This window comes from Phocoena sinus, chromosome 17 (assembly GCF_008692025.1).
Source record: "Phocoena sinus isolate mPhoSin1 chromosome 17, mPhoSin1.pri, whole genome shotgun sequence".
Classification (NCBI taxonomy): domain Eukaryota; kingdom Metazoa; phylum Chordata; class Mammalia; order Artiodactyla; family Phocoenidae; genus Phocoena; species Phocoena sinus.
Window position 1 is genome coordinate 33,103,670 of NC_045779.1, and position 27,509 is coordinate 33,131,178.

Here is a 27,509-nt window from a genome sequence, read left to right on the forward strand (position 1 = left end):
CCCATCCCACACTACTCTGGACACTATGAGCTTTACAAAATTGGTCTTCAGCTGGGGAGGTACACTCATTTCCTATTGATGCTTTATTAATTACCACCACCTTAGTGGCTTAAAACAACACAAACTTATTATCTTACAATTCTAGGGCTCACAAATCTGAACCAGATCTTACTGGGCTAAAAGCCTTTCTGCTGGCTCTGGGAGACAATCCCTTTATGTTTTCCAGCTTCTTTTGAGATGCCAGTATTCCTTGGCTCTTCTTCCATCTTCAAAGCCTGCAACAGCAGGTTGACTCCTTCTCACATCAAATCACTCTAACTCTGACACGGATTCTTCTTCCCTGAATCTTCTGCCTTCGTCTTCCATCTATAAAGATCCTTGTGATTACACTGGGTCTACCTGATAATCCAGAATAAGTTCCCTATTTTAATATCTTTGATTTAGTCACATCGGCAGAGTCCCTTTTGCCATGTAAGGTAACATTCAGAGGCTCTGGTGATTAGGATGTGGACATTTGGAGGGGGAAGAGGGTCAACTATTCTGCCCAACACAGGAGACAAACCTTACAAAATAGCAAATAAGATTTAACAACAACAACAATAACACATAACATTTATTGAACATTTACCATACAGTAGGCGTTGTGCTGAGTCCTTTACCTGCTAACTCATTTCCTTGTTGAGAAACCAAGGCTCCAAAAGATCAGAGAGTGTCAAACCTAGGTGTGCCTGACTTCAAAGGTCATGCTCTCAACCACTTGACTACATAGTTAGGTACTAGATGTGTGTACAGTTAGTGGTTTGCAACTTCTCCCCAGCAAGTACTCCTTTTTCTCTTTCCCCGCAAGAACCATATTTTGAAAAATTCTGTATGTTAATTCTTTTCATTAATCAAAGATAATTGTAACAGCTGATAGCTTTGAGCTAACTTCTTTGCCTCTTTGGATTTATATAGTTCCAGCCAAATAATGCAACTTAATATTTTATTTAACATATTTTGGCATCATTTTGGGATATTGAAACATAACCCACTTTGTAGATGCCTAGGAGTTCAGAGAAGAAGGAAATCAATGGGGATGGCTGGAGCAGTCAGAAGAAATAGGGTCTGACTTCAGTCTCAAAGAAGCAGAAATTTCAGATAGACTAGAGAAGAGAGAAGATCATGAATGAGAAGTGAGAACAAGTACATGTAGGAATGAGACATAGGGAGCTTGTTAGGAGAACTGGACAAAAGAAGTTAAAGAAGAATAAATAAAACATTGAGGCTTTGAAATATAGGTAAATAAAGTTAAATTTAACCAGACAGGAAAATGCAGAAGCTGGAAAATTTCTGAGCAGGAGCCCTTGGGCTTGGGGAGATTAATCGGCTAGAACAAAGAGCATGAAAGGAGGAAGTGAGAGACTGGCAATTGTAATTCACCTTCCAGGAGGGAAATTGGTGGCTGGGAGCCATAGAAAGGGGTAGAGACTAACTTTTCACTATACCCCTTTTGATTCTTCTAAATTTTATACAATGTACATGTATGAACTAATGTCATCTATAGATACACATATGTAATATATATAATGTATAAGTAACAGAGAAGCAGACATGTATGTACGACTATCATTACTGACCCAAAATACCATATAATAAAACTACACATCTACTTTTAGCACACTTAAGAATTAAGGATAAACCACTCCTCAGTTGTACTCTGCACCCCACAACGCCTGGCCTGAGTAGAGCAACTTCAGCAATTTTCTCATTGGTTTAAAACATTGATCCTTTAGTCTCTGTCTACCTACTTCATCCTAAGCATCAACTCCAGGTTGGGCTGGTGCCCAAGCAATTATAGATTGCTCTTACATGTTTGCCCAACTTGAACGAGAACCTACTTCAGAACTGACTCAGAAATCACACAGGATGTTGTCATTCACCCCCAGGATCAATGATCAATAAGAGAGTTATAAGGTCTATACCTCCTGACCCAGCTCAAGGTCCTGACTCAGACAATGCCTGCTAGCTGGCCTCATCCCCACATGAGGAGCGCCTCATCCCCACATGAGGAGCCCCTCATCCCCTAGGCTCCACTTCATCACCAGTGTATTGGCATCAATATTTATCTTTTCAAAGGAAATTTTTTACCTCATAAATCAATAGGTATCCTGTTGTTATCAGTTGTTTTGTTTTGAAGAGCTAATTAATGAAATAACTTCATCAATGATTTTGTGGGAAGATGTTGAACCTTTGTACTTTCTGAATAATCTATGTTTTATTTGTAGTGTTAGAAAGCTCAGCAGTGAAAGCAAGTACCCCATAATGCCCAGGCACACAACCCGCTGCATTAGCGCTCTGAGCAGTAACTGAGACAAATGGAGGACTACAGAATTATTCTAATGTTTTGAGGTTTAGGGAGAGTTGCATTAGAAAACAATTCCTTCATCATACTGTGACTTCATTACATTCAAAGCCATAGTGGCTAGCTCTTATAGTTTAGAAGTTATACATGAAGATGACATAAATAAATACAAGATACAGCAGGCAGAGGAGAGAGATAATAAACCAAAACTCACTGACACAGCTAGATCCTAAAAGCCACTTTGGTTACTCTTTGAACATGTTGCCAATTTTCATGTGTAAGATAACACGCTATATTGTATGAATGAAAGTGTTACATCTAATTATTTGATCTGCCTGTCTTATGTTAGTCAGTGGAGAAATATTTATTGAGCTCCACACAGATGAGTAATTTTAGAAACCATGTTAGTAGGGAAACAGCCAAGGGTGGAATAAGTGCTAAGCCTCTAAAAACTGTTCTCTCTTTTCTTAAAACTCCTGGAAGGCAGGAAATACCCTGTGTTTTTCTATATGTGCCTTGTGCAGTGCTCACCCTCAAATGACACTAAACTAGAACAAAGAAAACCTTAAACAAGAGCCATGATTCAAAACTAAAATTAATTAGTATGTCACAGTTCATAAAGTACGTCCCTTACGGATGAGGAAAGCAAGTTTCAGTAAGGATAAGCAATGCACATACTAAAATAGAGACTGGGGTTAAAACCAAACATGATCTTGTTAACGTGTTTTTATATGTGTGATTAAGGCCAAGCCTTTGCCCATCTACCCACAAATTATAGGTAAGATGTTACAAACTCATATTATGGAACCTGACTCTTAAAACATTTTATTGCCCAGAGTGTAGTGAGGTACAGACTTCATTCACCATGCTATTGCTTCTTTGCAACATGCAGACCCACCAGTTGTCTTGGTGGGACATGGTTCTCATTCTTGGATTTTGTAGCCCTCTCTAAAATGTACCAAAAACTCACTGGAAACAACTAAAAATGATTCTCTCCTTTGAACTGACCTTCAGATCACCTCTTTCTGTAAGGTTTTCTCAATCATTTACACTCCACAAAATAATAGTAAATTCCGCGTTCACTAACTCCCTGGTAACCTCCATACTTCAGCATGAATATAATTGAACCTCTTTACTGTGTTTCTGTTAAATATTTGCGTGCATAAACATATGTACACTCTGCTACGTCTCCAATGATAGCTTCTTAATAACTGAGATATTTCAGTCACTTAACTCAGATGTATGCACCATTTGAGTATTCACTAAATAAAAATATATACAATGCTTTTATTCTAATAAGCTCATTACCTCATCACAAAGCAAATATAAAGAAAGCTGCAAATTTATGATATTCGGCTCTGACTTTTACATGTATAGGTCCTGGTTTTACTGTGATTCTAGGATAATATATCGTGTACCTCATTAATAAGGGCCCTCTGATAAACCTGAAATAAACCATCTGGTTTACTCCCAGTTCTATCACCTTTTACTTGTAATACTTGAAGCTAGTCAATCTACTCTTAGACTTAGCTTTCCCATCTTTTAAATGGGAATTGTTGGGGAGAACACTTACCACCATCCCCTCATTCCAGGTATTTTCTTCCAGGAGGAGTTCTTTCACTGGAATAACATATCCAGGCTCTCGCTGTACCATCCACTCCCCTTCCTTCATCAGGCCAGTACTCCTTCCTAGGGGAAGAGAAGTATCTTACCTGACTTGTAGGTTTGGTAACATAGTAGCTCATCTTTTTTCTTCCCTTTCTCTTTGGAATCTTCCTGTCTTTATAAAATCATTTATTAGCCCCATCATATCTCAATAGAGATAATAATTACAACACAAGCTTGTCTTAATGATATTGTATTTGTTAGAATGTAAAACATTTTTATGTGTGAGAAGTTAGTATTTCAATTTTAATACTTCTTTCATCTATTTATTTCATAATAAGTTTTTAAAGAAGATTGATATAATCATTCAATCAGATGACTACGTTTTCACTAAATCTACTAAAAGGAATAAACTTAAGTTAATACCTAATTATGCTTGAAATAAAATATCTTCCATCCAACATATTCAGTTGTACATGGTTTCTTTAATAATACTTTAATTTTCTAAATATGTGAAAGAATTTATTACTTCTACTTAGACTACAGTATAAGAGTTTAGAGATACAGTTTAGATTCAGAGTTATCAGAATATTGGCTGCAAAGATTTTTTAAAATCCTGTACTTTTGTCAGAATAGATGTCATGATATTATTATTTACCTTTGTGAACTATAATGATTTTTAAACATGAACTTGTAACTTTGAAAAAACAAAAACTTGAAATGAGCACACTAGAGAATTCTGCATGCTTTTCACCCAAGAATTGCACTCTTCTACTGGCCATAACATCCTTCCACAGTCTAAGGTGATAGTAGGTGTATTATTATCACTTTCACTGTCCTAGGCACTGTTGAACAAAACAGATATGGCCCATGTCTGCATAGAGATCACATTTGAAACAACAGCATGGCTACACAGTTCTTAAGTCATTTTTCACTATTCATAACCCAGCCTTGACAATCATAAAGGTGATAATTCACACTTAGACTAAAATTGGCAAGGCCTACATATTTTACTTTGAGAAAGAAAACTAATACTTACTGGGTATAATCTTATGCACATTATCCTATTTAATTCTCCTAACACCCTTAAGAAAACTATTATTTTCACTATTTAATAGTTGAAGGAAATGAGACTCACTGAGATTACAAAATACCAAAGAGGTCATGCACATAGATTAATGAAGAAGACGACTTTTAACTCTATTGGGTGCCAAAGCCCCATATTTTTCTGTTAGAATCAGATCAGTTAATGCCAATTATATTCCAATTCCAAGTTGTTATTATAATAAGGAAGATTTCTAAACAATAAAAATGATGTATATAAAGACTTAAATCATCATGATGTATATGAAGACTTTAGTCATCACTTCTGTAGACAGCAGTGTAGAGCTTATTTATTCTGTAGATAGCAATGTAGAGCTTTTGTCACATACTACACACCAAAGAGCCATTCTCATCAGACAGTCAATAAATGCCGAATTAAAATGTTCATATGTAAAAGAAAAAGCAAATTATAGCCAATGGAGTTACTTCCATAAAGTTTAAATTATTCCTAACAGACACTAGTATTAAAGAGACACATCAACACTTTAAGATTGCTAGACTGAACTCCTTTAAAAGATATCCTTGCTCACGTATAAAATAACTCTTCATATAAAAGTGTGTTGAGTGGTGCCAAATCATTCACACTCCATCTCTCAGTACTCTATTACTTCATGAGAACAGTTGAACTGATTCAGAATACAGCAATATAATTTCCTTTCTTCAATTGCTGGCTATGCCTCTTAATAGCTGTGGGACCTTACACAAGTAATTAACATCTCTGTGCCTCAGTTTCTACATCTGCAAAGTTAGAGTGATAAGAGCATCTATTGCATAGTGTTGGTGTACTAAGTGAGTGACTCTATGGAAATTGCTTAGAAGAGTCCCTGACACGTAGCAAGCATTATATAAGTGTTAGGTTGTTTTTTTAAAAAATTAATTTTATTGGCTGCATTGTGTCTTCGTTGCTGTGCGTGGTCTTTCTCTAGTTGCGGCGAAAGGCAGCTACTCTTTGTTGTGGTGTGTGGGCTTCTTATTGCAGTGGCTTCTCTTTGCTGTGGAGCACAGGCTCTAGGCACGTGGGCTGCAGTAGTTGTGGCACGCGGGCTCAGTAGTTGTGGCTTGCAGGCTCTAGAGAGCTGGCTCAGTAGTTGTAGTGCACGAGCTTAGTTGCTCCACAGCATATGGGATCTTCCCGCACCAGGGCTTGAACCCCTGCCCCCTGCATTTGCAGGCAGATTCTTAACCTATAAGTCTTAGTTATTATTGCTGTTGTCGATATTGTTGTTGTTGTTGCTGTTTTAGAAATTCAGTACCTCATGTCCATATCCCCATAATCCACAAAGGACTTGAAGGGTGATATTATGGCCAACCAGAATCTCTTCCTCAGGAGTTCTGGGCTATGAAAAAGAACCTACACCATAGCTAAGTCCCTAGAGAAGTTAGAGGAGCCAGTTCTTTAACTGAAATGCAGACAGTGAGGGCTCCATAGAGCATTCATAATAACTGCTCTATGAATCTGCCAATGTCCTCTATCCAAAGACCACCAGGATCACGTCTGCAGTTCTATAAATATGGGTTTACTGACTGATTGCAAGCAGGAGTTATGTGTACCATGAAGAATCAGGACATCTCAGTAAGAGGATGTTAGAAATAATTTATCATAGGATTTGGACTTCTTGTAGGTGATTCTGAGGAGCATTCAAGGAAATGGGTATCTTCCCTGCATTGGATGCTGTCTGGAAGCAGGAGTGATTCTCTGATCAGGTATCTTAATAATTTATATCTAGACAGTGAGAATAATGAAACTGAGATAAAGCTATAATTGGTAAAGAAGAAGCAGGCACTTATTATTAGCCAGGAAAGTGCAATGTTTGCTCATTTTTGTGGTTTGAACAATGTTTTTACCTCTGTCTGTTCAAACATGATAATGAAGTGGTCTTATTTTTTCTTGCTCCACTACAGTGACAATATAGTCCTGTCTGAGGTTGATGTTCAATGAAAGTGCTTATATTGAACAGAATGCCACAGATTCATTGGGAGTGCCAGGCCAGCTCCCAGCTAATAAGGGCTGCTTTTCTCTTTCTTAAACTAGGTAAGAATGTTTTGCTTGAAGGGCAGAGCTGGCCAGGAAAATAACTATTATTATTATTATTTACATAGATTGACAGGTTTATAACTTATAAAGTTCTTTTATATTCATTGTATAACTTGAGTCTCTCAGAACAATCCTGGGAGACAGATAGGCTATAGGGCCTCCACATCGCACAACTCTAGGGGGCCCATTCATAACGTAGTCCACGTGAATGGCACCTCCCCAGTGTGAACAGTGTCCTTGGCAGGAGTTGTGCAACAAGGTTTCCCTGGCAGGGCAGACATTTCTATTCCTTTTTACAATTATAAAAATTAAGTCAAAGAAGCTTCCTGAGTGTTCCTTAGTTCCCAATAAACCTTAGAGTTCTCTCTGGCAACCTGTTCAGCTGCTGACATTGGACCCCTGCTTCAGTCATGTTTCCGATTCCAAATTGCACCAGCCGGCGCTGTTATGACCTAGACCAGTGGTCCCCAACCTTTTTGGCACCAGGGACCGGTTTTGTCACAAAGACAATTTTTCCCCGGACTGGGTGGGGGGGATGGCGAGCGATGGGGAGCGATGGGGAGCAGCAGATGAAGCTCTGCTCGCTTGCCAGCCGCTCACCTCCTGCTGTGCGGCCTAGTTCCTAACAGGCTGCACACCGGTACCAGGCTGCGGCCCGGTGGTTGGGGACTCCTGACCTACACTATATTGGCTACTATAATAAGAAAAGCTCTGCCTTCTTCTACAACTTGGTCTATACTTGCCCAAAAAAGGATACTAAAAAGGGTACTAAACTTATAATCTCTTTCACATAGCCACTGCCTAAAGCAGAAAAAAAAAAAAAAAAGTGTGGCTTTGTCTGTGTGTGTGTGTGTGTATTGCCTAAAAAATATATCTTAGTATATTTTGCTTACAAACTAGGAGTGACAGCTGGAGAAAACGATTTTGAGTTCTGAAGACATTTGAAAAAGCAAAATATCCTGCTTAATTCAGGAGCTAAAATCTTTAAATGCAGACTGAGCTACTGCTAACATACCTTTCCACTCTTGGAAACCTGCCAATTAAAATGTCAAAAGAAAATGGAATTTCCCATGAAATGTCCATTAATAATAAATTTTTGTCCATCACTGTCTTTTTGTAGCTGGGAAATTCCCTCTTGCTACTAAATTCCTCTCCTGAGACATCATATAAAGTGAAACTGAAAATGTAATACCCTAGTGATACAGCAAGCAGTTCCCACAAAGAATATGAGCTTTAATTCAAATAGATTTGTGCAGGAATCATGTTCTGTAGTTTAAAAACTCTATGACTTTGGGCAGTTTGCCTTACCTCTCTTCATTAAATTACCATGCAGGCTTCTTTCCCCTAATTTCTGAGTGTGCCCTGGACTTCTCTATCAGAACATTTATCACACTCTACTGTAATTGTATGCTTAGGTTCTATCTCCCTTAGAACACTAAAACCATTTTAAGGACAGAGACCATGTGTCTTTTGCTATCCCTGTATTTCCAGCACCTAGCATTATGGCACATAATATTTGTTAAATTTATTTGCTGTCTAAGGGGAGGTGAACTGGAGATCTGAAGAATCAGGAAGCCTTACTTCTCATTTACATACCTTTTTATAATTCTTGTGGTTCTTTGTTATGGCAGTCCCTGGAAACTAATACACCCAGGTACAACTTTTTAAAACTTTTTATTTGGAGATAATAATAGACTCACAGGAAGTTGTAAAAATAATACAGAGTGGTCCCACATATTCTTCACCCATTTTCCCCCAATGGTTACCAGATGCTTTTAGACCAAAAAATAGAAAAAATTAGAATATGAGATGTTTTAAATTCTTGCATTTGTACTTTTTTAAGTGGTTTATTTTTCAACTTTTCTGTCTTGTTTCTAATTTTAAAGACTATGAGATATATCCCCTCTTTTTTTGGATTTCCTTCCCATTTAGGTCACCACAGAGCACTGAGTACAGTTCCTTGAGCTATATACAGTAGGTTCTCATTAGTTACCTATTTTATACATAGTAGCAATAGTGTATATATGTCAATCCCAATCTCCCAATTCATCCCACCCCGCCCACTTCCTCCCTTGGTGTTCATACGTTTGTTCTCTACGTCTGTGTCTCTATTTCTGCTTTGCAAATAAGATCATCTATACCATTTTTCTAGATTCCACATATAAACGTTAGTATATGATATTTGTTTTTCTCTTTCCGACTTACTTCACTCTTTATGATAGTCTCTGGCTCCATCCACGTCTCTACAAATGACCCAATTTCATTCCTTTTTATGGCTGAATAATATTCCATTGCATATATATACCACATCTTCTTTATCCATTTCTCTGTCCATGGACATTATATGTATACATATAGCTGATTCACTTTGCTGTACAGCAGAAATTAACACAACACTGTAAAGCAACTATACTCCAATAAAAATTAATTTTTTAAAAAATTAGAAAAATAAATAAATATAAAGAACTTACAGGAATAAAAGGCATTGAAGTTAAAAAAACAAGCAAAACAAAAAAACAGACTATGAGAGATTTCAAGCATGCCATTTCAAACTACCGTGTCCCTAAAATAGCACATGCAGATATAAATAACCTTTATTCTCAGTAAATGGAAAATATGACTTAATATGATTCTACAGAATTTTGAATAGATGAATTCAACATATAGGTGTGAGAGGCTTGTTTTTAGCCTAATTTGCATAATTATTCTCATGTTTTTTGTTTCTCATTTAGTTGATGTAGTTTAGCATTAGTACTATTTAGGTTTTCTGTCATTAGCCATTCATTATGGGCATTAATTAAACAATGTACATATCACTAAGAATACATATTTTTAGCTCTATAATGGTGAAACTATCATGAAAGCTAAAGGTTTGATGTTGTGATAAGCAAATTGAAGCCAGATATTTAGAAGGTCTGCAAAAAAAGAATCTTAGCATTTAAATGAGTTTAGAAGCACTGAAATACAGGAATCAGCAGATCAACATTATACTATCCATCTCGAAAAGAAATGAAAGAAGGTGTGTGGAAAAACAGCACTCTCATTTGTCTGCAGAAAAAGAAAACTGGAACAACCTCAGTGAAGGTCCATTCAACAATACAAACCAAAATTACAAACGAACATAACTCTTTTGTCCAGCAGTTCAGCTTCTAGGACATATATATGGATACACTTGCACATGTATGAAATGACATATATGATTACTTATTGCAGCATAATTTGTAATAGTAAATATGTGGAAACCAGCTAAGTGTCCACCAATGAGGGGTAAATTATGGCATATCAATCATTAAAAAAAAAAAGATGAGAAAGCTTTTTATGCATTTGTATGGAAAGATATCTGAAATACATTACTAAGCGAAAGGCAAGCAAGGTGAACAGGTATATACTGTAATACTAATTAAATAAAAGTAAGAGACATAATATACACCCACATATATTATTTATTTTGTATTTAAACCTATTAACCTTTTATTGAAGTATAACATATATATACACAGAAAACTGCACATTGTGTAACCTCAAAGAATTTTCATAACTGAACATACCCATGTAACTGGCACCAAGAGTCTAGGTCCTAGATCAAGAAACAGAACATTACTATCACCCCAGAGGCCTCATCCTGTCCCTTCTAGTCACTATGACCACTCTACAAGAGTAGACATTATCCTGATTTCTAAAAGCATAGGCTAGTTTTGCTTACTTTTGTACTTCATAGGAATTGACTCATAAAATGTATACTCTTCTGTGTCTAGCTTTTTCATCCAGTATTGTATTTGTGCAATTCATCATACTGTACACTGCTCAATATCATTGCTGTTTAGTATTCCACTGTGTAAATGGGCCACAAATCATTTACTCATTCTACTATGTATGGATATTTGGGTAATTTCTAGTTTGAAGCTATTATAAATAGCACTACTATGAACTTTCTAATATATGCATATGCATGTCCATATACCTAGGCAAGGAATTGCTGAGGATCCTCATAACTGCAATTTTAATAGTACTGCCATACAGTTTGCAAAATTGATTGTACCAATTGACACTCCCACCAGCAATGTACAAGAGCTCCAATTGTTACAAAACCTCACCCACACTTGCTATATTCTGTCCTTTTAATTTTAGTTATTCTTGTATTTGTGTAGTGATATTGCACTGTGGTTTTAACTTGTAGTTCTCTAATGACTGATGAGGTCGAGCACCTTTTCACATTCATGTACTATTTACTATTTAGATATACCCTTGTGTGAAGTATCTAGGTCTTTTGCCTAATTTTCTTTTGAATTATCTGTCTGTTACACTTTTAAATTTTGAACCATGTGAATACTAATTTTTAAAAATTTTAAAGTAATGTAATTAAAAATATAAATAAATTTTAGAGTGCTCTATGCTGCATGTTCTCTCCTTCGAGATTTATAATACACGAGTATTTCAGAAGCTCTAAAATGTCTTAAAATTTTCACCACAGAACAGTTGGAGAAACGCTGTTTCCATTCTTGTCTAATTTTTAGTTTCCATGGAATTAATAATTGCTTCCGTTTTTTACTTGCTTATATTTTTTAAGTTCTCTCTCGAATTTTATCACGTATTTCATTAGATCTATCAAACATCTATCAATATAACTACCCAAATACTCAAAATTAGTAATCTAAATAAATTCAATTACACTAACCAGTCTTTCTCCTTGGAGTCTGCCATCTTCCTTCTCCGGTGAAAACGACTGCTCTCTAATTATGCCACATATCTTTCACCCTGGCATTTCCCTTCACATTCTCCTGGTCCTTTTTTCTGGATCCCATGTCTTTCTCTTTCTTGTCTTGCTCTCATGTTTTCTTGGAGCAAAACCTCTAGTAACTTGCCCTAAAAAAAAAGAAAAAAGAAAAAAAAGGTGGATGGATGGATGGAAAATAAATGTTTTCATCCTTGTATATGTAAAAATGTTTTTATTCCACTCTTACAGTTGATGGATAGTTTGACTATAGGATTCTAGGTTGGAAGTTATTGTCTTACAAAACTTGAAATTTCACTGTAGTGTTTTAGCATAAAAGTGTTATTGTTGAGAAACCCAATGCCATTCTAATTCCCATCCGTTTATTCCTGCTTCTTCCCTCTAAAAACTTTTAGAATCCTCTCTTTATTCTTCGTGTTCTGATCTTTTTAATGGTGTGCTTTAACATAGGTCCTTCTTCATTCACTGTGGGTAGCTGGTGGGTCCTCTAAATATGAAGATCTTTGTCTTTTGGTCCTGGAAGAAATTCTTGAATTATTATTTTGATCATTTCCTCCCTTCGTAATTTTTGTTCTCTTTCTCTAGAATTCTTAGTTTGTAAACTGACTGGATGAATGAATGAATGGGAAAAGTTTTCTGAGCACTTTTTGTAGCAAAAAGTTTATTAAGGAATGAACCACAGATTATCAGACCATATCTTTTGAGCTAAGTATTTTATTTTAAATTATCAAATTTTAAAACACATTCTTTCATTACCGCTTCCATGTATTGTGAAATGTAACACTGCTACTCTCATTTCAGGCAATACAAAAATACAGGAAGCACTGATTTTCTGTAGGCAGAAATCCCTGATTGAGGTCAGGCATTCCCTATTACTTTTACTTTAGAATTCATTAAATGCCTAGCATGGACTTGGTATTGTGTATAATATTTGCACCACACTTTGCAAAATAGCCATTTCAGGTGTAGAAAAGTGTTTAAGGTAAAAAGATCTTTGCAGTCTTTTTTGGTTGGCAATAAACACCGCATTCTTCCCAGATCTATAAGAAAGTAATGTTTGCAGTCTTACCTGGAATCAAGGGAGGGACTCTCTCAAGGTTACTTTTCAATCTCTGTCTGTAATTATGGACGTCAGGAGAGAAAAAAAAAAGTCAGAAAAATACGTCCCTAGTAGAGAAGCACCCAACAGGAACTAAACATCTGAAGGTTTAGACAGGATTAAACTCTGACAGGGCTTATCAGCCACCCCCACACGACTAAAGTAGTTGGAAGTGAGGTTAGATTGGAGTCCAGATAAGCAAGTGAATCTACAACCCTACCTGACTCACTGGGCTGAGAAGTGCGGAGCCCTAGTAAGTCACCACCGCATGTCCTCAAAGGGCGTTCCGCGCAGGATTGGAGTCAGGAAACAGCAGCTGCCACACCAACCACGCTACCTCTGTCTGCTGTTTGGTGACTCCCGGAAGACGCGCTGATGGGACCAGAGGAGATTCCTCCTGGGTGGGAGGGTCCGCTGACTGGGTGTGTAGCTGCGAAGAGGAAATTTCCCCAAAAGAAAACCTTTCCAACCTAGTGGGTTGGGTGGAGAGAAGACAAACTGAGCGCCCCTGGCTCACTTCCCCACTCCCAAGCCCCCGCCCGAGCCCCGCCGGTGTGGCACACATGGTCCTCTGGGCGCCACAAGGCGGAGATTTCGGGCCTCAGGCCGAGGCCGGAGCCTTGCTGGGAGGATCGCGGGCCAGTGGCCCTCATCCCCACCTCGGCATCCGCCGCTGACATCGCCTGAGAAGTCTGGGGATAGTGGAGCTCCGACAGGCGGACTCCGGTGGCAGGCAGCAACTGGGAGGGCCAGGTCGGAGAGAGGAAGCTTCTCCCCTGTGCGCCCCGCCGCCGCAGAGTTGACCAGTCTCTAGAAGAGAAGAGTCCGCTCCGGCTCCGGATAAGCAGCGGCTTGGCGTGGGCTGCGCGGAGAATGGACGGCCTAGTGACCTCATGTCCGACAGGCTGTAGGGCCTGCCGACCCAGCTCGCGCAGGGGGTGGAGCCGCGGCAGCGGCGGGCACTTCCGGAATCGACCGGCTGCCTGAGTGCCCGCGCCACCCGCTACCATGAACGAGGAGGCCATCTGCAGCGTCCTGCCCACCATCCCGTACCACAAGCTCGCCGACTTACGCTACCTGAGCCGCGGCGCGTCCGGCACCGTGTCTTCTGCCCGCCACGCAGACTGGCGCGTTCAGGTGGCCGTGAAACACCTGCACATTCACACCCCGCTGCTCGACAGGTAGGGCGCCCTGGCGGCTTCACCGCGGATCCCCGAAATCTGCGTTCCCCACCCCACTGGCTCTAATCCCGGGTAAGCGGGCTTTGAAGCCCAAGCAACGGTGACCCTTTGGGATCCTCCGCACACCTCGTCACCTCTAGGCAGACGTTCAACGCTTGGGCTAACATGGTGGGGAGAGCAGGCTTCTCTGGAGATGCAGCAATCACGCTTCTTTTCACTGTCCTCTCCTTTTTTTCTTACTCCTGGGCCTCCTTTCTCCAGACACCAAAAATCAGCGATCACAGCCCAACTCTAAACGTTCTCTTTATTGAAATTGGGTTCTGTTTGCTTTGTTTTTCCCTTTTTTTTTTTGAAGTCGAATTCTAGGGCTGCACTGCCCAAGAGGTAGCTCTTAGCCACAGGTGGCTATTACTTTTTTTTAAGTGGCTATTAGAAAATTTCAAATTGTATATGTGGTTCACATTATATTTTTATTGAACAGCACTGCTGTAGAGTCTGGCACGTTTTGGTTTGGGCTTTTTGTTGTTTTTGGTTTACACATGTAGGCATGAAAGTTTAGATATCAAACTCAATTTAGTTTCTCCTCTTACCGTCACAGGGAAGGAAGCCTGTCTCTAGAGGAAACTTGTATTATTTTTGCTAACAATAAACTGAAATCAGAAAGCTGTTAAATGACCAAAACTTTTGAATGTCTCTCCCATCCTGGAACAAGTTTAGTGCAATATCCAGATTTCAAGAGAAGGCTAGATTAGTTCCTGTTTCCAGAAAAACCTTTCAACCATATATATTAATCAGTGAGTCTAGTCACTAGCCTTGTGTATTTTCCTTCCAATAGGAATTTAACTAGGCCCTGCATTCAATTCTTAGTGAGTTAACATCCATGATTGCAACATTCTCCTCTCCTCTCCCTCTATCTCAAGGGAAAATACATCATGCTAGATGCCTGATTAGCCAGAGGCTGTCAGTATCCAACAGCAGATAAATTCCTCAGCTTCAGCCCTGCTAATGGTATTGACTTTCATCTGCCTGTGGCTTTTACTTGCTCTCTTGTGATCAGGCTTGGATGGGCAGATGTCACAGTAATTTTGAGACACCTCTAGAAATTGTTCTCGCTTTTTGTGTACCATAATCCTGATTTAGTGATATACAGGGTATATTTACCCTGGGTCTTGAATTCTGTGGAGCAATTACTGGGAAATTATGTGTATGTAGTCAACTTTGAAGGGTGGTGGTTGATTAGAGAGGGTAGATGTATTTCAGAATCAACTATTAAAATATATGGAAATCTAGCACTGATGGATTCCTTAGGTATTTTAAAGGAGATTGATCCTCCCATTTTGGATGCTGCTTCTCAAGATTTTAATTTATCTAAGTTTTGTGCCTTTGGGGACCAAGAAATGAAGGGAGCTCCCTTTCGTGCTCATTAACAATTTCATAATCTAAAATTCTTCACTACATCGGGTAGGAAATTAATTCTGCCGTCAAAGAAGCCATAAGGAACAGTGCAACACTCTGGCATTACTGCATCACATTTTTCTTCCACTTGTTTCCTAGAATGTTAACATTAGCAGTATTTATGTAGTCTGAGCATAGGACTGGGCTATGCAGTTGACTCAAAGGGTGTCTTATGTCCTCACTTATGAAGTGGGAATAAAAGATACATGTACTTCTTGGGCTCTGGTGTGGATAATGTTTGCACTGTTCTTTGAGATCAGAAAAGAAAAATAAGTTTACGTGCTGTAACATGTTCTTATTCTAGTGATTGGTGAATTATTCTCTGTAACCTGACTTCTGCCCATAGGAGGACCTTCCCCAACAATCTCCCAACGCCTTATGAGTAGGTGAGTCTGATAGGTTGTTCAAATACCTTGTGTAAACAGTGTAACTGTTTTGTAACTGAAATTTGCCATGGGTAACTTTGGTAATATGTCTATAAAAGCTGTTTTACATTTTAATTTTTTTAATATAAAAACCTATTTTTAAACTGTTTTGGCTTTCTCTGTTTTCCCATTCATTCCTCCTGAAATCTGACTTCAAGAATTTTCCTTCTCTTGATTAAGCAGTGAGTGGAAAAAACAAAGGCTTTAGAGGTCCACAATTGCAATTCAAATCTGACTCCAAATCTGCCACTTATTGTTGGCATGACCATTAGAAACTATTAATTTATGTGAGCCTTAGTGTTCTCATATATAAAGTAGGGATAATGAAACCAACTGTAGTAAAGTGGCCAACACATAATAGGATCACAAGAGAAGGAAGAATGCATCATACTCTTAATGGGAGGGGGAATTAGTATATTAAGTATCACTAAGATATCCCCTAGCATGCCCTCTCTATTATTCTTTCTCAGAGTATCCAGGAACCTTCCCGGCAAAGGTGCTACTCAATAACTGTCTTGTTGACCTACATTTCATGAGGCAAATACAGACCTCTTTCAGCCTAGGAAATATAAATTTAATTAAAACAGGTCTCACAAACTGGTATAATTGGGTGCCTCACAGTTGGGACATTAAGTGGCTGAAGAGCAGGGAGAAGAAGAGAAACTCTTTATGCATTCTTGTAATTCCTGAATTTTGAAACATATAAGTATATTACCTATTCAAAACATAGATGACTAAGATTTTTTTGGTTTATTTTGCTTATTGTTTGCTTATTGTTTAGAGCAAACTCTAAATTTTCAGCTTTCGTCCAGTAAAACCAACTGGAACACTTCACACATAATGGAGAATAACCACCATTTTCAGGTCTGGGATTCAGTGAATTGCTAGGGGTACTAAGGACAACTTTGTTTTAATACTTTTTACACCCAAATCCCTTCTATCGTGATGAGGCATAAGTGCTCTTTTACCTTTCAATTTAGTGCTTACCCTTATTAAATTTACCAGTCAATTGGCTAATATTTAGAGAAAGAGCCTCTGCTCTATGTATTACCAGAGTTGCCACCAGACCCTTGCTCAAAACTCACCAATCCCGCCTTTGAACAGGAACTAACGTATATCTTTAAGTCACAGGGTCTGGACACAAAGGAAGTTATAGGAAGAGAAAAAAACAACTGGTTAGAATCAGCTGAAACCAAAATGGCTACGAATCTGACCTCCAGCAGACCCTGAGTCTCATTCTATGCTGATTTTACTATATAGTATACTATATGACACACCTACAGGTGACTATGACCGGATGTCACAAACCAAAAAAGGACAGAAAAGGGGTGGTACCCCATTTCCAGGGAAGCCCTGCTTCTTTCCCAGAAAACCAATGCACGTGCCTCTCCGTCATTAGTCTCACTCCTACCCTCATCGTCCTTATTCCTTAAAAGCAAATCCCTCTCACCATTAAGGTGAGAAGTTGATTCGTGAACTAAGTTTCTACTTCTCCATTCTCTGACCACTGAATAAAGCTGCTTCAATCTCAGCTTCGGTTTTATTTTGGCTGCATGAACTCAAATGGAGAAAGAACCTTCCCCACTGAGGCAGAGGGCCTCAGCAGGGCTAGGGTGCAAGCAGGGGTCCATAAGACTTAATTTGGTAAAGTATACATAACAGTGCTTTGGGAAAATTCCTTTAAAATAGCCAAGTAATGACATGAACATACACAGAATGCATAAAACTGTATGGTATTCCTTTCATAGAATCTTTTCAAGAAGTAATACTTATTCTGATAATACTATTGTTACTAAAAAATATTTTTGAACCATTTGTTTGGAGATGTCTTTAGACTCAATTTACAATCTCATGTTTGCACAGTTATAGCTAATATAGACGAGTAAATAAGAGATGATAAGTCCACCATAGTTTAGAGTAGGAAAAAATCATTTCAATAGAGATTGACTAAGGAATGACAGGGCATCTGCTCCACACAGAGCAATCAGCTCACTGCTTTAAGGGAATATTTTAAAAATAATTTGTTCATTATAAAACTATATAACAGAATATGTGCATCCATGAATGATTTTCTTTTTAGAATTATCTAGGTAAGCAATATAATACTATGATTGCTAAAATATTCTTAAATTAGCCATTTAGTGTGCCTTTAGACTCAGTTTACAAGTAATGTGAAAGACTTAATCTCATTTTTGTTTGGTTATAGTTAATGCAGGACACTAAATGAAAAGATAAATCCTAATATAATTCAGAGCTAAGAGATAGCATTTCAATAGACATTGGCCAAGAAATTATCTATGAAAGAAGTAAGATTTAAATTAGACCTTGAATACAAGTACCATTTGGAGATGTGTAGAGAGATAAAGATAGCATCCTATGCAGAAACAACTGTGTAAACAAAGGATCAATACTGGACAACTCAGATTCTGCTCATGAGAGAGTAAATAGATGTAAGTGAAAACAAATATGTAAGGGAAAACTAAGAAACAAAATGAGGGTAAGAGTTTGTACGAAATTGTGGAGAGCTGTGGGCATATATGAGTTTTGATTAGCGTGATGCCACTGGTAGCCACACACCACATTCAAAAACCATTTTTATTATTTTGCTCTAAGGCTTTCCATTAGCAGTTTGATGGGATTCATTGTTTGGTAATACTTCAGTGTGTATGCTGCTTTCATTAGCTAGTATAAGCAAGATTCCTATTAAAGATTTTTTATTTCCTATAACATTTCTATTTTAATTTGTTAGATATTTATAGTTTAAAATATTTGATGAAGACTCTATGACCTCTGGAAGATCAGAATAGCAGAGGTATGAAAAACAAATGACTCCATTCATTAAAATGTGAAAAAGTAGCTTATTTTCCCAAGAGTGGTGCATGAAAGGCCACTGTGTAGATTGCATAATCTTGCAAAGAAAAAAACAAGCCTGTTTTTCACCAAAGCGGATCTGTTGGAGTTTTCTTCTAGTTCCTACATTCTTTAATTCACAGTTGTATGACTTCTTTATTCTCCTTGTTTTACATTGTTTACTATTTCTTCCTGTCTTGACTCTTATTCCACTAACTTGTCCTAAAGCCTCAAAATCTCCCACCTACACCGTTATGTTAGTCACCACGGCAATGCTTAGGGCAGGTTATAATATATAGGCAGATACTGCCTTTATCTGGCATGTTCCCTTTGTGAGTACCTTTCAAACATCTTTCAGTGTTTGGTACTTTCTTCATTCCCGATCATCCAGTATGTCCATGACCTCAAGTGAAATCACTGTAACACTTTACTAAGTATTATGAGAGACTGGACATGATAATATTATGGGACTCTCTAAAGGAAATAACAAACCTGAACTAGAAATCATTATGCAAGGCTTCCTAGTGGAGAGGAAACCTAAGGTTAGCCAAAGTGATAATCAGGAGCTACCCAGGCAAAATGTTGAGGTAAATAAATGCTGTCAGAAAGCATGGAATAAGCAAGTGTTCAGAGGAGAAAGAGCTGACGGTTTTGAGGGAACTGCAGGTGACTTGGCAGAGATGGCACATGGGCAGTGAATCTGAGATGGGCGTGAGGAACGAGGCTGACAGGGTAATCAAAGCCTGGGTTGTGAAAGGACATGGATGCCATAGGATAGATGATGTCTTTCATCCTGAAGGTAAAAAGATGCTACCGACAAATTTTAAGGAGGAATATTACATGAAAACGTACAAAGCTTTAGGAAGATTTTTCTAGCTTCAATGTAGAGAATGTGTTAGGAGTGCTCAAGACAGGAGATAAGGAGTTCCACTAAGAAGATATTTTAATATTCTGAATGAGAGATGATAGACCCCTGAACTGGAAATACGGTAGAAGGAATGGCGTGAAAGGGAATACTCTAGTGATGTTATGCGGGTAAAATCAACAGGATTTTGTGCTTAATTGAATGTGAGGAGTGAGTGAAAATAAAATTTAATCTCTGAGAATTAAAAAGTATAATATATGTAATGTTTTCTTCAAGCTAGTATTCAGAAATATTAGTTTTGATTTAAATTCTGTTTATACCATAGTGTTCTATCCATTATAGGGATAGAATTTGGTGTAATTTTATAAAATTGACTTCCACCTAGTCTATATTTGTTTCTAGTACATTTTTAAAGATTCTTCATTATGTGTCTAGTTTGATGAATTCCTATGATAATGTCTATTAACTGTCTTTATCCAGGTATTACTAGACTGGCGATGGCTTCTATTTTTGTAGCTTGAGAGTCTCTCTCTCTCTCTTTCTCCCCTCACTTTCTTCTTTCCCTCTCTCTCTCTGTCCCTCTCTCTCTGTCTCTCTCTCTCTCTAATTACTTTCATTACTTTCATTTCATCTCTTCTCATTGCTTTCTTATCTCCAGGTTGTAGTGAGTGGGATTTAATCCTAATTGGGTCCAAGCTGAGGCCAGATCCTTTCTTTCACAAATTATGGGCCCCGTTTCATACCAATTCACTTTGGTGGGTGTGTATGTGTGTGTGGAGTGGTGGTATTTTTGAGCCCCTTGTATGGTGGGCTACATAAATACAGTAATAAAATTTTTTTTAAATAGAATTTTTATGAAGAAATAAGAGCAATTCATATCCTATAAGAAGCCTATAAATAACATTTTCTTTCTCCTTCAGTCTTTGCCAGACTGGCTAAGCTGCCATGACTTAAACGAAGGGTCTGCAAAATGATCTGAGACAGCAGAAATAAGCCTGTTTCTTATATGAGACACAGGATTTATTAGATCCACTTTAGAGATTCTGTGAAAAGTTTTAATTTTAAATGGATTTTTAAATGTCCTCCCCCTTTTCTTCTTTTAAAATCAATATTTTCTGCCTCTTGTCTGTATTTTTTAAGTGTTAACCCTCAAATTGAATATACCCTGTGCTTGGCAAATGAATATTAAATGAGCTTTCCTGGAAAATGTGTTTGCTCTTTAAATTTGACAGTCATTGCTTATACGGTAAATGTTGTCAGTGCCAACAACTACCTGGCATGGCTGCCAGCTACAGGTCCATTATTTTCATTGCCTTTAACCTATAATAAATATTTACTGCTTTCCATAGAAAGAGACTGCGTAGCTAAGCAGGATGAAAAGTAAGTTTATTCTTCTGAACCTTAGTTTCTGCTTTCACATCTAAAAGATAACATTAAACGCTTCCTCTGTGTACTACTGTCTTTACAAAACTGTTTCTTACCACTTATTTTGTGAAATGCTCACATCAGCCAAATCATGTCTATTTGAAATGACAGTTTGAATTTATGACTAAGTGAGACCCAAATTCTGCTTCATCGTGGAGTTATCTACATTTTTTGTTTTGTCATTGGGAGAAGGTTCTGAATTTTAATAGAATTTTTTGAGGAATGTATGCCTTTAAGTATAAAATCACCAGGATTTGCTCCGGGAATTTGGAGAAGAACTAAGCCTACAGGTAAAAATCAAGAGATCCTAATTGGGAAGAGGCAGAATTCAAAGGCTAGGAGGATGCTTTGATCTTTTAGATATGCAGGCTGACAATGGGGACCCACTGAAGATTATTAAACTGAGGCATGGCATATAAATGTCATTGTGAAATGATTACTCTGATGATATGTGGAGACTGAAATGGTAGAGTCAGGAAAAGTGGGGTTTAATATAAACAAATATAGTAATTGAAAGAAATACAGCAATATTGTACATCAGGAATATCATAATAGTGTATGTGTGTAAGTACCTAGGCACATGAATTTTTATTGTGAGACTTTTTATAATAATAAATATTTGGAAAGAGCTTAAATTGTCAAAAATCAGGGATTGGTAAAATATGCTACTCTCCACTCTAATGAAGCCACTGAATTTGATTTCTAAGAAGCATATTTAGTACACAATGTTCACGGTACATGGTTGACATAAAATAATGTTCATGACACATTAAGTGAAAAATTGAATATCTATATGACAGATTCATATTATATGCAAATAAACACATCTAGATGGAAACACTAAAATGTTATCTCTAAATGATCAAGTTATAGTTGATTTTATTTTCTCCGTTTATTGGTATTTAGATTTATTTTCTAAATTTTTATAACAAGTGAGCACTGTGTGCATGATGTCTGCGCTTGTCCACATGATGAGATATTATAATGCAGCACTAGGGATGTGGTCATGAAATTTGAGAGAAGGGCACAGTTTTGGAAGTCAGTGTTAGATTGAACTGGAATTTGATGACATTGAGTTCATCTAGAATTCTAATAAATTTCATGTGATTGACCAGTGTCACCACCAATGAAGCTCTACAATGTAGTCATTTCTCAAATATTAACTTTATGTGTATCACAACCTTACTTCATGGGAGAGAAAATGTGTGAACAAAGAAAACAGCCTTACAGTCAAGGAACTTTTCTATGGTAATGTCTTATAGTATAGTCTCTAACTACATAGGATAATTATATCGGGCAAGGATAATCTGCCACTAGCAAACCTTTGAAGTTTTCAGCTACAAAGAAATTACATCTCTTTCCAAATAAGAGTTTAAACTCCCTTATATTCTAACAAAATATTTTCAGTTAAAAGAGACAATGAATTAAGTGAAAATGTATGGCATCAGCCAAACATCATGTATGCTTACTATAAAAAAATTTTTTTTCAGTCACAGACAAAATACACCAACCATTGCATTATGATTTACTTCATTCAAAACATATTTTCATTATCTATCTTGTGCACGGCACTGTGCTAAGCCCTGCAGACCATACAAAACTTATGAAATATAGTATGATCTCAAGGAGGTAATAGTCAGATGAAATGACATAAGTATTGATAGCCAGAAAGCAAGGTAAATATAACAAGGTAACTATAACAACAATAAGAATCATACAGACAACTAGTTTAACTCAATAGAAACAGAACTCTTTAAGTTTTAGATTTTCATAAGAAGCTGAGAACAATACAATAGGTATTGCGTACCCTGCCACTTCAGAGGGTGGCGGTAGATGCAAGACTTTCCAAGAAACTATGAGAGCTGTTATGCCATCATTAACCCACCATGTTCCTATAGACAAAAGTAACCCACTTTACTGAATGGAAAGTTTTCAGCTCAAAGGGAGGTTGTATAGAGGAGGATTTTGAGAAACTGAAAGAAGTGAATTATGTTCTTAATTATTAAGTACGTAACTGGCAACAGATAGCTAGCAAGAAAACCTGATAGATCAGCTCCTCCGCAGTCCTAGGTCTTGAGTGAGTAGCAGTAAGAATCTACACACATAATTTTAATTGTCATAAGAAAATATTAATTTCTAATTTTGACTATGGAATATATACTCACAGTCCCAAAATCAAGTGATTGCTGATGGTTTCAAAATACTGCTTCATTTAGTAGATACAAAGTTTACACCTACATGGATCATATAACTAAGTCCTTAAGAGTTTAAGTCATATGGTACATGATGGCGTAAACTATATACACACACACACACACACACACACACACACACACACACACACACATATATAAAGATTTAGAACAGTGATTCTGTGATATGAAGAGTCAGATGATTTTTTTTCAGAACAAGCTTTGTTCTCACAGGTTATACCTATTTTATAATCACAAGATTATAAAAGAAAATTTTATAAGAACTCACAAGGATTTGAGGAACAATCTATTTATTTTCAGTAGAATGGGGTAAAATTCTGCCATTGTGCATTTCAAATCAGGGAAAGGGAAGCTGAATTATTTAATACATATTTTTGAGACAATATAGCTCACTATTTGGATAAAATAAAGCAAAATCCATACCTCATTCTTTGTAACTTCCAAATTGCTCAAATGGCTAAAATACTTAAATACAAAAATAATCCATAAAAATAGCATAAGAAATCTTCCTAGGGTTTAATTTTTTGAAAGTACTCTAAGAATGGGGAAGACCTGAGTACAGTAATAACTTCAGACAACATAAAAGATAAATTTGAAAATATAAACATTTTAAAGAGTTTTTATGGGACACACACTCCAAGTCAAATACATAGAAAAAGTTGTTCTATATCCCTCATAGATACACAGTTCCTGAGGTGGCTCCTAAGGATCCTTATCCTCGTGTATTATCCTTCTCTTAAATGGGGTCTGGATCTGGTGACAGTTTCCAACAAATAGAAAAAGCAAAAATGATGGGTGTTACGTTCATGATTAAATAATAAAGGACTGTTTCTTCCTTCCTGAGGTGGCTCCTAATGATCCTTATCCTCGTGTATTATCCTTCTCTTAAATGTGGTCTGGATCTGGTGACAGTTTCCAACAAATAGAAAAAGCAAAATTGATGGATGTTATGTTCATGATTAAATAATAAAGGACTGTATCTTCCTTTCTCTGGCGTCAACACCTTAGACTGCTGCCATGTCATGAGGACATTCAGGGAGCCAGTGGAGAGCCCTATGTGACAAAGAAACAAGACCTGACAGCAACAACGTGAGCAATCTTGGAAGGGGACTCTCCCCCAGTTGAGCTTTCAGATGATTGTAGGCCCTGACAATATTTTGATGGCACCCTGCCTGAGAGCCGGAGCCTGAGGCTTTGACACTCCCAGCTCACTTGCACCTGTTTTCCTATATCTGTTTCCATAGAAACTGTGAGATAATAAATGTCTGTTGTTCTAAGCTGCTAAAGTTTTTGGACTATTTGTTACACAGGAATACATAATTAATAAACCTCTTCTTTTTTTTAACGTCTTTATTGGAGTATAATTGCTTTACAATGGTGTGTTAGTTTCTGATTTTTAACAAAGTGAATCAGTTATACATATACATATGTTCCCATATCTCTTCCTTCTTGCATCGCCCTCCCTCCCACCCTCCCTATATGCCGCCTCTAGGTGGTCACAGAGCACCGAGCTGATCTCCCTGTGCTATGCAGCTGCTTCCCACTACCTATCTATTTTACGTTTGGTAGTGTATATATGTCCATGCCACTCTCTCACTTTGTCACAGCTTACCCTTCCCCTCCCCATATCCTCAAGTCCATTCTCTAGTAGGTCTGTGTCTTTATTCCCGTCTGGCCCCTAGGTTCTTCATGACCTTTTTTTTTTTTCTTAGACTCCATATATATGTGCTAGCGTATGGTATTTGTTTTTCTCTTTCTGACTTACTTCACTCTGTATGACAGACTCTAGGTCCATCCATTTCACTACAAATAACTCAGTTTCGTTTCTTTTTATGGCTGCATAATATTCCATTGTATATATGTGCCACATCTTCTTTATGCATTCATCTGTTGATGGACACTTATGTTGCTTCCATGTCCTGGCTATTGTAAATAGAGCTGCAATGAACATTTTGGTACATGACTCTTTGAATTATGGTTTTCTCAAAGTATATGCCCAGTAGTGGGATTGCTGTGTCATATGGTAGTTCTATTTGTAGTTTTTTAAGGAACATCCATACTGTTCTCCATAGTGGCTATATCAATTTACATTCCCACCAACAGTGCAAGTGGGTTCCCTTTTCTCCACAGCGACTGCAGCATTGCTTGTAGATTCTGACAAGTGTGAGATGATATCTCATTGGAGTTTTGACTTGCATTTCTCTAATGATTAATGATGTTGAGTATTCTTTCATGTGTTTGTTGGCAGTCTGTATATCGTCTTTGGAGAAATGTCTATTTAGGTCTTCTGCCCATTTTTGGATTGGCTTGTTTGTTTTTTCATTATTGAGCTGCATGAGCTGCTTGTAAATTTTGGAAATTAATCCTTTGTCAGTTGCTTCATTTGCAAATATTTTCTCCCATTCTGAGGGTTGTCTTTTGGTCTTGTTTATGGTTTCCTTTGCTGTGCAAAAGCTTTGAAGTTTCATTAGGTCCCATTTGTTTATTTTTGTTTTTATTTCCATTTCTCTAGGAGGTGGCTCAAAAGGGATCTTGCTGTGATTTATGACATAGAGTGTTGTGCCTATGTTTTCCTCTAAGAGTTTGATAGTGTCTGGCCTTACATTCAGGTCTTTAATCTATTTTGAGCTTATTTTTGTGTATGCTGTTAGGGAGTGATCTAATCTCATACTTTGACATGTACCTGTCCAGTTTTCCCAGCACCACTTATTGAAGAGGCTGTCCTTTCTCCACTGTACATTCCTGACTTCTTTATCAAAGATAAGGTGACCATATGTGCGTGGGTTTATCTCTGGGCTTTCTATCCTGTTCCATTGATCTATCTTTCTGTTTTTGTGCCAGTACCATACTGTCTTGATTACTGTAGCTTTGTAGTATAGTCTGAAGTCAGGGAGCCTGATTCCTCCATCTCCGTTTTTCATTCTCAAGATTTCTTTGGCTATTCGGGGTCTTTTGTGTTTCCATACAAATCGTGAAATGTTTTGTTCTAGTTCTGTGAAAAATGCCAGTGGTAGTTTGACAGGGATTGCGTTGAATCTGTAGATTGCTTTGGGTAGTAGAGTCATTTTCACAATGTTGACTCTTCCAATCCAAGAACATGGTATATTGGATGGAGACATGTTTGTATCATCTTTAATTTCTTTCATCAGTGTCTTATAATTTTCTGCATACAGGTCTTTTGTCTCCTTAGGTAGGTTTATACCTAGATATTTTATTCTTTTTGTTGCAATGGTAAATGGGAGTGTTTTCTTGATTTCACTTTCAGATTTTTCATCATTAGTGTATAGGAATGCCAGAGATTTCTGTGCATTAATTTTGTATCCTGCTACTGTACCATAGCTCTAGTAGTTTTCTGGTAGCATCCTTAGCATTCTCTATGTACAGTCATCTGCAAACAGTGACAGCTTTACTTCTTCTTTTCCGATTTGGATTCCTTTTATTTCTTTTTCTTCTCTGATTGCTGTGGCTAAAACTTCCAAAACTATGTTGAATAAGAGTGGTGAAAGTGGGCACCTTTGTCTTGTTCCTGATCTTAGTAGAAATGGTTTGTTTTTCACCACTGAGCACACTGTTGGCTGTGGGTTTGTAATATATGGCCTTCTTTATGTTGAGGAATGTTCCCTCTATGCCTACTTCCTGCAGGGCTTTTGTCATAAATGGGTGTTGAATTTTGTCGAAAGCTTTCTCTGCATCGATTTAATTCTTAAAATATAAGACATTAGAAATAATTATTCACACATCCTTTTGACAAAGAATGAAGGTTAATGATGCCCATTCTTGATAAAGTGTGGGAAAAAAGACTTTGCTTACTGTTTATAATGTATAAATTCTGTCATTTCTAAAGGTAAGATTTTTAATGTGTCTATGGTTTTAAATGTTTATACCCATTCACCCAGCAATTTATTTTACAGAGTATGTATGAAAGTACCCAAACTATGTGTCCATCAATAGATGACTGAAAAAAAGAAAAAAAATAGATGACTGATTATATTAGTCATGAGTCACACATGCGATGGAATATTTTGTGAAGAATAAGATACATCTAAATGCTAATGTCTAAATCTGCCAAGGAAATGATGCTGTTACCTTTGCTTTATTTTCTGTTTCATTTTGCTCAGTTTTCTAAAGATTCTTCCCCCTTACCCTAACATTGTTTTCAGCAATGTTTATTCTAACTTG

The 27,509-nt window shown here is 37.4% G+C and overlaps 1 protein-coding gene and 1 long non-coding RNA gene across 4 annotated transcripts in view; one reads left to right on the forward strand and one right to left on the reverse strand.

Annotated features, from left to right (window-relative positions):
* Nucleotides 1-9,410: 9,410 nt before the first annotated feature.
* LOC116742532 lies at nt 9,411-13,764 on the reverse strand. The gene is made up of 4 exons (XR_004346502.1): nt 13,146-13,764; nt 12,887-12,933; nt 11,761-11,948; nt 9,411-9,456 (listed from the first exon to the last, which is right to left on the reverse strand). It is a non-coding gene; the product is annotated as an uncharacterized LOC116742532 (long non-coding RNA).
* Nucleotides 13,765-13,864: 100 nt separating this feature from the next.
* Nucleotides 13,865-27,509, forward strand: part of RIPK2 (receptor interacting serine/threonine kinase 2) — a 194,996-nt gene continuing 181,351 nt past the window's right edge. Inside the window, exons 1-2 of one of the 3 annotated variants that reach the window (XM_032610237.1) lie at nt 13,961-14,097; nt 15,857-15,938. In XM_032610237.1, coding sequence (XP_032466128.1) covers nt 15,931-15,938 — 8 coding nt within the window. In that variant the 5' untranslated portion in view covers nt 13,961-14,097; nt 15,857-15,930. Of the gene's footprint in view, nt 14,098-14,150; nt 14,170-15,856; nt 15,939-27,509 lie in introns of those variants that run through there. The other 2 variants (XM_032610238.1, XM_032610236.1) reach the window with 2 other exon arrangements.